This window comes from Ursus arctos, unplaced genomic scaffold, assembly GCF_023065955.2.
Source record: "Ursus arctos isolate Adak ecotype North America unplaced genomic scaffold, UrsArc2.0 scaffold_31, whole genome shotgun sequence".
Taxonomy (NCBI): Eukaryota; Metazoa; Chordata; class Mammalia; order Carnivora; family Ursidae; genus Ursus; species Ursus arctos.
In genome coordinates, this window is record NW_026622997.1 from 18,993,297 (window position 1) to 19,006,199 (window position 12,903).

The 12,903-nt window shown below is 46.2% G+C and overlaps 1 protein-coding gene across 5 annotated transcripts in view; it reads left to right on the top strand.

Moving 5' to 3' along the window:
• Positions 1 to 12,903, top strand: part of JARID2 (jumonji and AT-rich interaction domain containing 2) — a 252,350-nt gene that overhangs the window by 141,824 nt on the left and 97,623 nt on the right. For 4 of the 5 annotated variants that reach the window (XM_026511523.4, XM_026511526.4, XM_057304957.1 and 1 more), the window contains one exon: positions 6,400 to 6,541. The exons of the other annotated variant lie outside the window; for it this stretch is intronic. In XM_026511523.4, coding sequence (XP_026367308.2) covers positions 6,400 to 6,541 — 142 coding nt within the window. The remainder of the gene's footprint in view (positions 1 to 6,399; positions 6,542 to 12,903) is intronic. 5 annotated transcript variants of the gene reach the window in all.

Below are 12,903 nucleotides of genomic sequence, written 5' to 3' on the forward strand. Positions count from 1 at the left end.
AAATGGGACATCTCCATAGCTGGTGGAGAGTAGACAAAGGAGAGCCCTATCTGCTCAGGGGCCATTCTCCTGAGGGAAGGGATAATTATTTTCTATAAGCCGAGGTATTCAACCCACTTTCATTTGTGCTCTGTTGACCATGAGTGTGGCAGTGACATCATGCCTCGAGACTGTCATTTGTTCTCGTCCACCTCAGCGCTTTGATGTGGGGAGGATGTCCGCGGACCAGCCTGGGCTTAGCCTCGCAGACCTCTCTGCCCTGCCCACCCCCTTCCCTGGAACCCGGGGATCGATCCAGCAGCTTAGCTGCTGACCCGCGTGTGTACAGTTGGGTTCGGACTCTGTGTTCTTGTTGAACCTGCGAGGCTGGCCCAAGCCGGATTTTCCCTGGCAACCCAGAGGAAAAAAAAAAAAAATCCACCGATTTTTCTTTAAAAATTTGAGTGAAACATAGACTTTCTTTTTCACTAGCAATGGCAGCAGACTATGCATTCTGAATATCTGGGAGAAGGTCCTACCTCAACCAAGGGGGCTGTTGTGGTAATTTTTCTCTCAACTCAAAGTGCGGCAGCCATCCCCATCCCCCAGCACGCACGCACACACACACACACACACACACAGCAGCTGAAAATGAAAGCTCTCTTTGGATGCTTGACTGTTTAATATGTAATGTGATACCTTGTCTCACAGTGACGGGGTGACAGACGGGCATTGGCTGTATAATACAGAATTACCTTTTGTGCGTCTCTTCCACAACAAAGCCAAATACATCGACTCTCCTAATATGCTAATACGTTTGGTGTGCTCCAGATGTTTTGGAAGCTAGGGAATCGCTTCAAAGGTCTCCTTATTTTTTCCCTTCTCTTTCACCCGTCTTTGGGCACTGCTTTTTGTGAAACACAGGGGTTCGATTTTTTTTCCCTTTGGTTTTGTATTCTGTCATGTGCGGATAGCTAATGGGAGGGCTGGTGAAACTTCTTTGTGTCTAAAACATGAAATTAGAAGGGCTGCACATTCTAAGTGTGTGTGTGTGTGTGTGTGTGTGTGTCCCCGTCCGTCCCAGCGTTAGAAAAGGATTCCCTTCTCTCTCTCTCTCGACACCAGTGTTCTGAAATCTGTAGTTCTCATCAGTTGCTTAAGCTGGAGTTCTGGAGCTAACGGGATCCTTGGCCTTGTTTGTATCCCTCCCCACCCCCCACCCCCTTTATGTGAAGGCAAGAGGGAAATCATGGTCCTACATCTGCAGTCTTCCAAGGACAGGGATTCTTACCCAGTGCCGCCGCTGCTGTTCCAGGCTTAGAAAAGAAGCCAGTTGTGGTGTGTTGCCTTGAATGGAAAGCCTTTTCATTTCTTGCTAATTTGGGAGATGGGCTGCAAGGCCCCGGAGTGTGATGGCCCGGTTCTGTTGTACTGGATTCTTTGGGGATTCTCAGCCTGTGAGGACCGGCACTGCTGCCCGGTGGTGGCCCAGTGGTCTCAGGCCTGGGACACATTGCCCTTTTCCACCGCTGGTGGCTAGCCAGGGTTGCAGGCAGTCCCCAAGCTGCCTTCCCCCGCAGTGGTTTGGAATTTTCAGCTCATATTTATTGCTTTTGTGAGAGACAATAGACGTGGTTTAATTTAAGTTCAACCTCCTGAATATTAATAGAGGGGAACAAATGCTCATGTGGGGAGAACGGGATCTTTGGGCCATTCGATTTTCTCCGTTTAACCTCCTCTCCCAAGGAAGGTTCGTGGTGATCGGGGGAGGGGTTTGGGAAAATAAAATCAGCTCATGTGTTAGAAGGAGGGGACGCTGTTCCGTTAGTTTTCATCGACTAAAAATAATAATTCAAAAAATTGATGGCAGGGCTTTGTTAGGGAGAAGAAAAGGCAACACACACGTGCTTGTCTAGTGTTCTGATAATGGCTCTTCTGCCCTGTGCCGTCCTCTTCTGTCTTGCTGACCCGGCTCTTCTGGATTGGGGAGGCAGTATGATTTGGATTAAAACATTGAAAATGAAATGGGGTAGCCAGTACACCGGAGGTGTGAGAGTGGACTGGGGTGGGGGGGAGCTGGGTGGAGGTGGGCACATGTCTGTCCAATCCTGTTGACTGTCTCACTGAAAATAAATGTACGTGTTCTCTGTACAGGATGGGGTACTCAAACTGAAAGAGCAGATTGCATGCAGAACAAATGGGTCTTGCTCCCCTTACAGAGGCAGTGGAAAGCTGAGCTCCTTCAGTTGGCATTGACAGGCTATCAGTTCCCTCTCTATGGGCCCCAGTTTTCCTAATCTGGAAAGCAAAATCAGACTTCTGTCTTAGAGTTCAGGTGACCGTCCTTGTTAATCGTCGGAATGGGGGCAACTTTGGAGTTCTCCGAAGAGCTGTTAGTCTGGTGAGGGCTTGGGACCGTGGACGCACTACTAGCAGTCGTTTTTTCTGTAGCTTAGCCACGCCTTGATGTCGCTTCATAGCATCCTGCCCACTGCCGTCTCACCAGCGAGCTTCAGTGAGCTCACGCCGTGTCAATTCACGTTCCCTCTTCCCTTGTAAATTTCACAATCCAGTTTCCCTGAATTTGCACTTTGGACAGTCGACTTCTTGGGGGAGGGTGGTGGGGAACATCCTATGCCTTTTTACATTGATGCCTCTTAGATATGAACCCCCCCCCCCCCGCCACGTGTTACTTTTTTTTCTCTGAATTTGTCATTAGCCGACTCCTTAGAGCTTTGTGATTAAGTCGTTTAAGTCATCGTCTTTGCCTTCACAAAATCCCTGAGAAAAGGTAGAAGAATGCGCCCCGTAGAACTTTGGGGTTGGATGCCTTATTTTCATTTAGGTCGTCATGGGTGATGCACTTGCCTGAGCTTCCTAGTGTCTTAGAGCTCTAGGTCTCCTGCCAGCTTGAACCTGGCTTTGCCCTCCAGTCGTGGCTCTCAAAATGTGGTTCCCCGGACCAGCCAAGGCCGCGTCACATCACGTGGGAGCTTGTTAGAATAGGGCAGACTGGGGGTGATGAAGTCTAGGGGACTGTGTTCGGACAGGTGATTCTCTTCATGCTCACGTTTGAGAATGACTGCCCTATAATCGGCAGAGATGATTCTCGCCAGAAGGGCAGGAGTGTAGCTTGTCACTGAATAGCTTCACTCTTCTCTGCTCGCTCACTCACTAGCTGCTTACTCATGCAGCAAATACGGACGATCTTGTTATGTACCGAACGGTACAGTAGTGTTTCTGCCCAGGCTTCACCTAACACTACATGGTCCTTGCTTGTTTCCTCCTTGATCAAAAACACAGCTTCACAACAACCCCCTACTCTACTTCACTACCACCATCCCCCTGTTCTGTGGTGGTGGTGTGCTGGCCACCAGTGTGCTGGCTTCACTGATTCACATTTCACTCTGTTCCGTCGTCTCCCCACCCCCATCACTTTTTCCTTCCCCTCCAAAGTGCAAGGTTTCTTCTTTGCGCTTACTAACTGAGCCACCCATGTGTGCTTGTCGATCTACCGCCTCGCTGGAATTAGGTTTTGTTTGATTTTTGCCTGTATCCCCAGGGCCCTGGCATATGGTGGGTGTTAGGAAAATGAACAGATGATAAAAACTTCAAAAATTAAAAAAAAAAAAAAAAAAGCCTGGATGAACTCCCATTCCCTCCCTCCTCTCTTGCTTTATTCTCCTGTTTGTACTTACGGACTATTGGAAAATGTGAACCCAACCAAGAGTAAGCTTATACTTATGATGCCTCTCTTTCTCTCTCTCATTAATTTTACATGTGGTTCTGTAATCAGAGTTCTCATTTTGAACTGCCCAACCTTTTCAAGTGTGGCCATTCACCCGTCTCCTCTTTACATTTCTGACTTCTCTCCCTGGCCCGGTTTCTTCTTCTCTGAGTATCGCCTGTATGCATCCTTCTGTTTTCCGTAGGCTTTCTCCTCACCCTATGACCTTACTAAGGTGCTCTATGTCACTTTATGTACTTAATACCTATGCATTATGCAGGTTTAGTTGTCTAGAGCTTCATTAAATAATCTAAAGCCAGCGAAGATGAATTTTTCATATAAGTTGACTCCACCCCAAGGATACATCCAAAATGTTTCAAAAATTAATATAAAATTACCGGATGTTTAGTTTTTCAGTTGATTAGAAATAATTCATTTCCGGGGCGCCTGGGTGGCACAGCGGTTAGGCGTCTGCCTTCGGCTCAGGGCGTGATCCCGGCGTTACGGGATCGAGCCCCACATCGGGCTCCTCCACTGTGAGCCTGCTTCTTCCTCTCCCACTCCCCCTGCTTGTGTTCCCTCTCTCGCTGGCTATCTCTATCCTGTCGAATAAATAAATAAAAAAATCTTTAAAAAAAAAAATAATTCATTTCCTTCCCCGCACTATATTTTAGATGCTCAGTAGCTACATGTGATTGGGCGCCTGGGTGGCTCGGGCAGTTAAGCATCCGACTCTTGGTTTTGGCTCAGGTCATGATCTCAGGTCGTGAGATCAAGCCCCGAGTGGGGCTCTGTGCTGGGTGTGGAGCCTGCTTAAGATTCTCTCTCCCGGGGCGCCTGGGTAGCGCAGTCGTTAAGCGTCTGCCTTTGGCTCAGGGCGTGATCCCGGTGTTCCAGGATCGAGTCCCACATCGGGCTCGTCCGCTGGGAGTCTGCTTCTTCCTCTCCCACTCCCCCTGCTTGTGTTCCCCCTCTCTCTGGCTGTCCCTCTGTCACATAAATAAATAAAATCTTAAAAAAAAAAGATTCTCTCTCCCCCTCTCCCTCTGTCCCATCCCCCCACCTCAAAAAAAACAAAACAAAAAACAAAAAAAACACACGTTAAAAAAAAGAACTGCATATGACTGATAGCCCCAGTAGTGGGTAGCACGGACCATACCTCTACCTTTAGGCTGTGACTTCCATACAGTTCATGTCTCTTTTGGGCCTCACAGTGTAAATTGCCCATGTTTTCTCTTTCTTGGGGAAGTTGTGTATGTTTTCACTTCTGTTTTGCAGTCCTGACTCCAGAAAGCCGCACGTCTGAGTGATCGCGGCGGGCTTTATTTATCGCATCACAGTAGATTTCCAACGTTGTGGTTTCCTCATCCTCAGAAAGGATGGGAAAACACAGAAGCAGGGAAACGCATGCATAAATAGGCCGAGTCTCAGGGTTGGGTTACCTTATACCACGTTCTTTCAGACGACTTTACCAAACAGGTAGAATCTTGTTTCCTATATGTTTCGTCCACTAGTCGGAACCACTCTTAAGTGTTGGAAGCAGAAAGGGATTTAAGACAGGGAATTAAGTGCCTACAACATTGGTGGACACGTTGGAAGGATGAAAATCAAGGGGCCACACTATAATTTGGCTTTGCTTAAAATTAAAAGCCAAGCACTGTGGCTGTGAAAACCTAGGTCCCGGGCAGGCATTCTTGTGGGTTCCTAGCTTCTGATGCCCATGAGGCTGCTGATGAGACCGAGAAATTGGGGCCTAGTCGCTGCGGACACTTGCGTTGGGGCGAGCTTCCCATCGGTAGGACTTAAATCATGTCCGGAGCCCTAGATGCAAGAGCGTCTCAGTGCTACAAGACCACCCAGGCTTTTATTCCACCATCGCCCATTACTGGGGCCTCCATGCTTATTAAAATACTTACAGTAACACTTAGCACAGGTCCTTCCCTGGGACCTTTCTCCAGTTCGGCTACTTAACAGGACATCCTGGGGCCCTAAGACTCCTTCTTTTGCATGGTGTCATCATATATGCAGTCCTAGAGAGGCCTTCTCCTTTGAGACCATCAAAGGCAATGTGACTGTCTAATATAACAGATTACTATGAAGAGGAAATTGTGTAGTAGGATTTCTGGTTAATAACTTAAGCTATGGCTCCAAAATAATGCTTTCTCTTGTCTGGTTCCTGAAGGCAGTTCCAAAAGATTTCCATATTTTTGTTGTTGTTGTTTTTTTTTAAGATTTATTTTAAAGTTGTCTCTCCACCCCACGTGGGGCTCAAACTCACAACCCTGAGAACAAGAGTTGCACGCTCCCCCCACCGAGCCAGCCAGGCGCCCCAGGAGTTCAGTATTTCTAGCGTCCATCTATTAGCCTTTGAAGGTTAACTAGTTTGAATTGGTAATACACGAGTGCCTTTCTTCCTAGGCCAAGTCCTGAAAGATGTTTACGTATTTCAATAAGACCCCGGCAAAGTATATTATGGTTGCAAAATCCTGCCTGCGTTTCTTACTGTTGAAATGATTTCCTAGGCCTCACGTAGGATGAGGTGTCCCGCTCAAAAGGGGGATATGTACCTTCTAATCCTCTTCTTTCCAAATTCTGGTCCGGCCTCATCAGCCATGGTGTAGGGGTAACTGTGGTAAAGTGCTACTTCCTGATGTCATGTGTTTTAAGTCTTTGTCCCCTTTTCTCACCTGTAGGGCTCCTTGGTAATGGCCAGTCTAAGGGATTAGGACCAGCGTCAGAACAGTCAGAGAATGAGAAGGACGATGCATCCCAAGTGTCCTCTACTAGCAACGATGTTAGTTCTTCAGATTTTGAAGAAGGGCCGTCGAGGAAAAGGTTAGTACCCAAGGCTGAAAATGCTGGCGCCTTAAACCTGGGACGCCAGTGTTTCCCACAGGGGAGCCAACTCAGGCCCACCCACCCACCCAGTCTCCTGGTTTTCGTAGAGGAGCCAGGGTTCTGGATGTTCTGTATCACAGGTCCTGGTTTCCAAACTTTGTCCACTAATTGTCACTCAAAACGAACATACCGGAAAATGCCGTGGGCCAAACAGAGCCCGTTCCTGCCCTGAGCATTGGCCACAGGGTTGCCAACTTGTAACTCCTGTCTTCTCTGATCATTTTAAGTGACTCTCCTCAATTTCTGGAGTCAATTCGATGGTATGTAGCCATGTCTGAAGAGAGCTGTTCCTAAAACTGTTGAAGAATTAAATGCGATGTTTCTGAACAGTGTTCCTTCCCAGGAAAACAGAACGGCGTGGTGTTTAGCCCTGGCGGAAGTGGAGGGAATCGTTCATAAAACTTCTAATTTACCAGCTTTTTTTTGTTTTTTGTTTTTGTTTTTTTTGTTTTTTTTAAATAACTTTCTTAAATAAGCTTGAGTTTGATAGGGAAGTTGGCTATGGGAGTTTGATAAGTTTGTGGCTTCACGGTCAAACTGTGGCAGTCGACATTATATAATGCTGCTTTTAATGGGGTGTTTATAAAACCTCTTGCTGGTCATCTGCCTGATTTCATACCTCAGGTTGTGCTCCCCACCTCCCACCCCATCTAGAAATGATATTCCATTTCCAGTTTTGTTTTTTGTTTTTTTTTCTTTTTTTCCGTTCTCATACTCGAGGTTTTCCTGGATGACTAGGTTAGTGACTTTTTCTTAGAACCTGGTGGTTTGAGAGGTTGGGGAAAAGAAAAAAAAAAAATCCCTTGGCCTGGCTGCTGCTGTGTACTCTTTCTCCAGAATTCTAGTTACCTTATGGAAATTGTCTAGATGTGTGTTATGTAATGACGTACGGAGTATAGTGGAAATTAAGAGGAAAGGATTGGCTTCGCCATGCATTAGGCATTTTGAGATCCTTACCAGAACCATACTTCGGTCTGAAATTTGAGACGGTAGCTCAGTCGTTTATTTTCCTCCATCATGCCATGTCTTTCTTCATTTAGAAAACCCAGAATACAGTTTTCTCTTAATTCTCAGCGCTGTGTCTCAGAAGAGGTCTCAGATCTGTTGTTAGTCAGCAAGCATATGGACGAAGAGTCTCTGGCAATGTCCTGGGCCTTGTAGGTTACTATCTTTTAAAGACCCTTGGGTGAGTGTCTCAGTGACAAGTCTGTCATGTTGCAGATACTCGCCACAAACATTCGCTCGGTCCCAGTTGGAGAAATGCACCCTCACAAGAGAGGGAAGTTGAGGATGTGTATAGAAATCCCATCAGGGAATAGGTTGGAACCTGCAATGATGTTGTCCATGCTTCCAGACGTGGGCAGGTGGTCATGAATCTGCCATCATCTTTCATCTCCCATTTGGGGATCAAAATTCTGAGTGTGGTTGGAAATGTCTGCACCTGGTCCTTGAGCTGCTGCATGGCTATCAATTCTCCCCGCCCCCAAAGATCCCACCAGTACGGGGGTGTGATGACCAGCATCTCTACGGCTTCGTTCTCTTGGGGTGGGGGGGATGCTGGCCCTTTGTCCTGGACTCCCGGTAGTGCCTTTCTTAGTTTTCAGTGCTACTGGCTTCCTCTTTGCAGGCTGCTGTGTTGGTGTGGGGCAGCTGTGTGCACATCGGTCTTTGACTTTTGTCTCCAAACAGTGGGAGAGAGAAATTTTGTTCAGGATGAATCTAAGGAAAACGTAACCATTTCTAATCTGCTTTAATTAGTGTGCCAAGTACCTTGTTTTACTGAATTAAGGATTCATAGCAGCATTTTATTTGGTTACAGTCACACTCTGCTAGGGAAATCCATCAGGGGCATAACCTAGGTTATGGTTTGACAGGTTGGGCTGGATTGAGGTCTGGTCTGGGGTGGCCTGGAGTTAACACGAGGAGTGCTTTGTAGTTTACAAGTAGGGAAGTTAGGGCTAAAATTTCTTGCAGTCTTGTAGGGTACATTACAAATACAAAATAATAACTTTTATTTTTTTTTAAACCTTTAGAGAGGAAGGGCGGAGGAGAGGGAGAGAAACAATTTTCTTAAGTAGGCTGCATGCCCGGTGCAGAGCTGGATGGCGGCTTGGTCTCACGACCTATGATCATGACCTGAGCCAAAATCAAGAGTTGGACGCTTAACTGACTGAGCCACTCAGGTGCCCCCAAAATAAAATCTTTTCATACTTTCTGGGTCTTAAAGAGCTCATTTGTTTTGATCTTTTGTTGGTATTTAGCATAAATAATTTGGTATGAACCCCGCCTTCTAATTAATGCATGTTGTTAGAACTGAAATCTGAATACCTAGCGCTTTGTCAGTGCCTCGCCAGACTGAGTGGTCAGCCTCCTTCAACTTAGGTGTGTTAGACCTTTCCTCATAAGCTGATGGGGTGTCCTGTCCCTGCTGATGACAATGTCAAACCCAGAGAAACTACCTAAAGTGGTTATTTCAAAATGTTACTTAGAGCACTGTTGATGAGACTCTGCTTTTAACTCGTGGCTACAATTCGCTGAGCCTCGTGTATATACACCCGGGAGGAGCGTAACTTGTGATTGACCCCTTGTGTTCTTGGTAGGCATTTAGACTGTGTGGGACAAAACCCTGAATCCTAAAGTTCCAGGGCCATGATTTAGGTCTTTGCTCTGGACCGAGCATTCTACATTCTTTAGGAATTGGTAGCCATTCTCGTAAAGTTCATTGCCCTTGCTAGATAGATGGTTTTTAGGATATTACCAGTTAATTTGCCTTTTCTCTCGGTACTGGAGGAAAGAGGGAATTTGTGTTTGACTTTTGTAAGAAAAATTAAAATAAGAGGTGCAGACTGTGCAAGTCTTAGACCATTGCCTTGAGTTTCCAACCTGGAAATCAAAGCAATTTCATTTTCTGATGATGCCTGTCATGTGTTTTGTTAAGTCTTTAGTCCAAACAACTTGTGTGTTTGCAAAGTGTTATTTTCCTATGGGAAACCCCCCTGAGCTATGTTTGGCCCTGTGTACTTGCTGCCATTGGTTGTACTTGACGTCGGGGATTTTTTTTTTTTTTTTTTTTGGCATACAGAAAGCAGTAGAATCTAGAGTACTGTAGCGTTTATTTTTCTTTTTTGAGGCAAAAATGAAAGTTATCTTTTTACCTAGCCATTAAAAGGAAATCCTCTGAAATCTTTGTCTACTCTTTGTGAAAGGAAGAGCCACTCTTCTGTACAAGCTCTTTGCCTGTTTGGTGGCCATGACATCCCAGCCACTGGAGATCTGGAGGAGTCCATGCTGGTGTTCCTAGGTGTCGATTTTCCTTTGTATTATTATTTTTATTATCATCATTATCATTGGGATAAATGATATTTAAAAAATTCTACATTAAGGTAATGTCACTGTTCAAATGAAAACATTATAGAGACTTTGAGCCTGTAATCAGCTCCTTCTGAATTTGATGGTGGCCATGCCTAACTCCTTACCCTCATCATCCTGTTACACTGACACTACCCCTGCCCATCCTGTTACACTTGGCTTGTCTAAAACTCGTGTTTCCTGCAAGAGATATTGAAGTATTTTCAGAAACCAGAAGGGACAGATTCTGTCAATTGTGGATACACTGAGAAACTCCACAGTGATGGTTATGGGCGTATGGATTACCTGTTCGGCTGGTAGAAAGGAAGGTGGCGTACAAAGTTGGTGTGACAGTGTACTTTTATTGATTTATTGATTTGTTTATTTATTATTTAGAGCAAGTGTGAGTCTGAGGAAGGGAGGAGCAGAGGCAGGGGCAGAGGGAGAAAGAAAAGCTCAAGCAGGCTCTGTGCCCAGTGCGGAGCCCGACGCAGGGCTCAATCTCACAACCCTGAGATCATGACCAGAGCTGAAATGAAGAGTCAGCCACTTAACTGACTGAGCCACCCAGTCCCCCGCCCCCGTATACTTTTAAATGCACATAAATGGAAGATCCAAAATGCATGGTTTGAAAGGGGTCCTTTGACTGCTGGGATATGTAGCAGAATTAACTGTGTGTATTTATTTTACTTAATCTTTGGGTGGAGGGAATAAGCAGAGAAAATACAATAACTGGTGGTTTTTAGGGATGTGTCCAGGGGACCTGGTATTTGGCATAGTGGTTCACAGCGCGGACTGGAGCTGGACGGCGTGGCGTCTTTGGGCTCACCCTCGGCCAGTCCTGTGCCGTCGGGCAGCTCCTGCACATCGCCGGGCCCCCGTGTCCTCGGGTGTTAAAATGCCCGCAGCGCTAGTAACCACCTCGTGGTTCTGTGGACTGAACAGGGCGATTTCGGGAGAGCCTGCAGGTGTATGATGAGGACTGCGCACGAGATACGACTATTCGCTCTCCTCGCCGTGTGTGACCCATGACTTTGCTGCCTGTGAGTCTGCACATTGACTGGGGGCTTCTCAAACACGTTCTAGAGGAATTTTGATTTATACAGATTGTGATTTGTATCTTCCCTCTGTGGTGACACCGTCACCACCCTCTGTGGGCAGATGGAAAAGTGTTAGGCGCGTGTCCCTCTTCTGAAGTTACTGAGTCACAGGAAGGACCCGTGTGGAGGACAGCGTGAATCCCCCACAGAGGTTGGTGTAACCCGGTTATTTGCTTGCGTGGAGCAGTCATGAGTGAGATGAGGTTCAAGTGTGCGAAGATGGGCTGTCGGTGACGTTAGTCATCATTTTGCCTTGTGTGAGGGGGCTGTTTCGCTAGTACTTATTGCTGCTAAAATCCCTGCCTTACTTTGTGGGGGGGCACCTTCAGCAGAGCCTAGTGAACTAGTTAAAAAGTACAGACTGTCTCTCTGCGGGTCCCATGTGTCTTCTTGTTAAAGAGCTGCTGTATCTTAGGGCATCGGTGGATAGAAGACTGAGTTTAAAGATGGTCCTTATTCCGGTGGATGGGGTTTTGCATACAGAGAACCAACTTTTTGTTTTTTAAGATTTTATTTATTTGAGAGAGAGGGCACAGCTGGGGGTGGGGGGAGGCCGAGGGAGAAGCAGGTTCCCCACTGAGCAGACCCCCTGGGGGCTCAGTCCCAGGACCCCTGGGATCATGAGCTGAGCTGAAGGCAGACACCCAACCTACTGAGCCACCCAGGCGCCCCTCACAGTGAGCATCTGTAAGAATTAGAATTTTAAAAGTCTAAATGCTTGTTTCCCCTTAACAAAATACATTAGTAGTCAAGTGCACTGTTAAAGCACTTGCTCATTTTGCTTTGAATCTTGGCAATACGAGTCACATGCAGCCTCAGATCATTTCTTTTAAGTTTTGGTTTAGATTTAGACCTCTCTACTGACCAGGGTGTTACAGATCGTTACAGCCTTGAAGACGATTTTACAAATTAGAGCTTAGTACTGTCCTAATTTTTAATTCTGCAGCTGTCTTGACTGAAACACAGTCTCTACAGGAATAAAGAAGGGGCGGAATGGCAGAATGGAATATTAGGTGGGACCCTTAGTAACCACAGAAGAGAATTGTGGAATTAAATATAAAGTAAATGTAGATGTCTCAGGCCTATCTGCTTTTTTATATTTATCTAAATGGTTGGCATTGTTGGTGTTTTTCTTTTCCTTCTTCTAGATCTTTCTTTCCAGGGTCATTTTTCTTTTGCCTGAAAGGATTTTAATACCTTTTTTTTTTTTAATACTATTTATAGGGTTGAATGAATCTTGGCTTTATATGTCTGCGAAGGTCTTTATTTCACCCTCATTTAAAATACATATGTGTTTGTGGGAACTGCAGGACAGAATGTACTTGTACGAAATTTACCTTGATTTTTAAAAGATCTTTTGCTCATTATAGAATTTTAGGGCACTGTCTTTAAAATGCTGTGGTAGGGATGGGCACGTCACTCAGCTGTCCCCTGCTTCGCATTAGTTCCAACACGTCTACTGTCACTCTTTTAACTCTAAGAGGTGTCCCTTCCCTTAGTCTACCTTTTTTTTTTTTTTTTAAAGATTTATTTCGGGGGGGGGGTGAGACAAGAGTGGGGGGGAGGGGCAGGAAGAGAGGGAGAGGGGCAGGAAGAGAGGGAGAGGGGAAGCTGACTTGCTGCTGACCTCTGGACCCAGATGCTGGGCTCTCTGCTGCTGGGCTCGATGCAGCACCCCCATCACAGGACCCTGAGAGCATTACCTGAGCCAAAACACAAGAGTCGGAGGCTCAGTGGACTGAGCCACCCAGGCGCCCCTTCCCTAGTCTACTTTAAGATTCTCTTTTCATCAGTGGTACCATGTCCCTTGGTGTCGTTTATTTTTCTTGTGTTTGCAGTTCATTGAGCTGC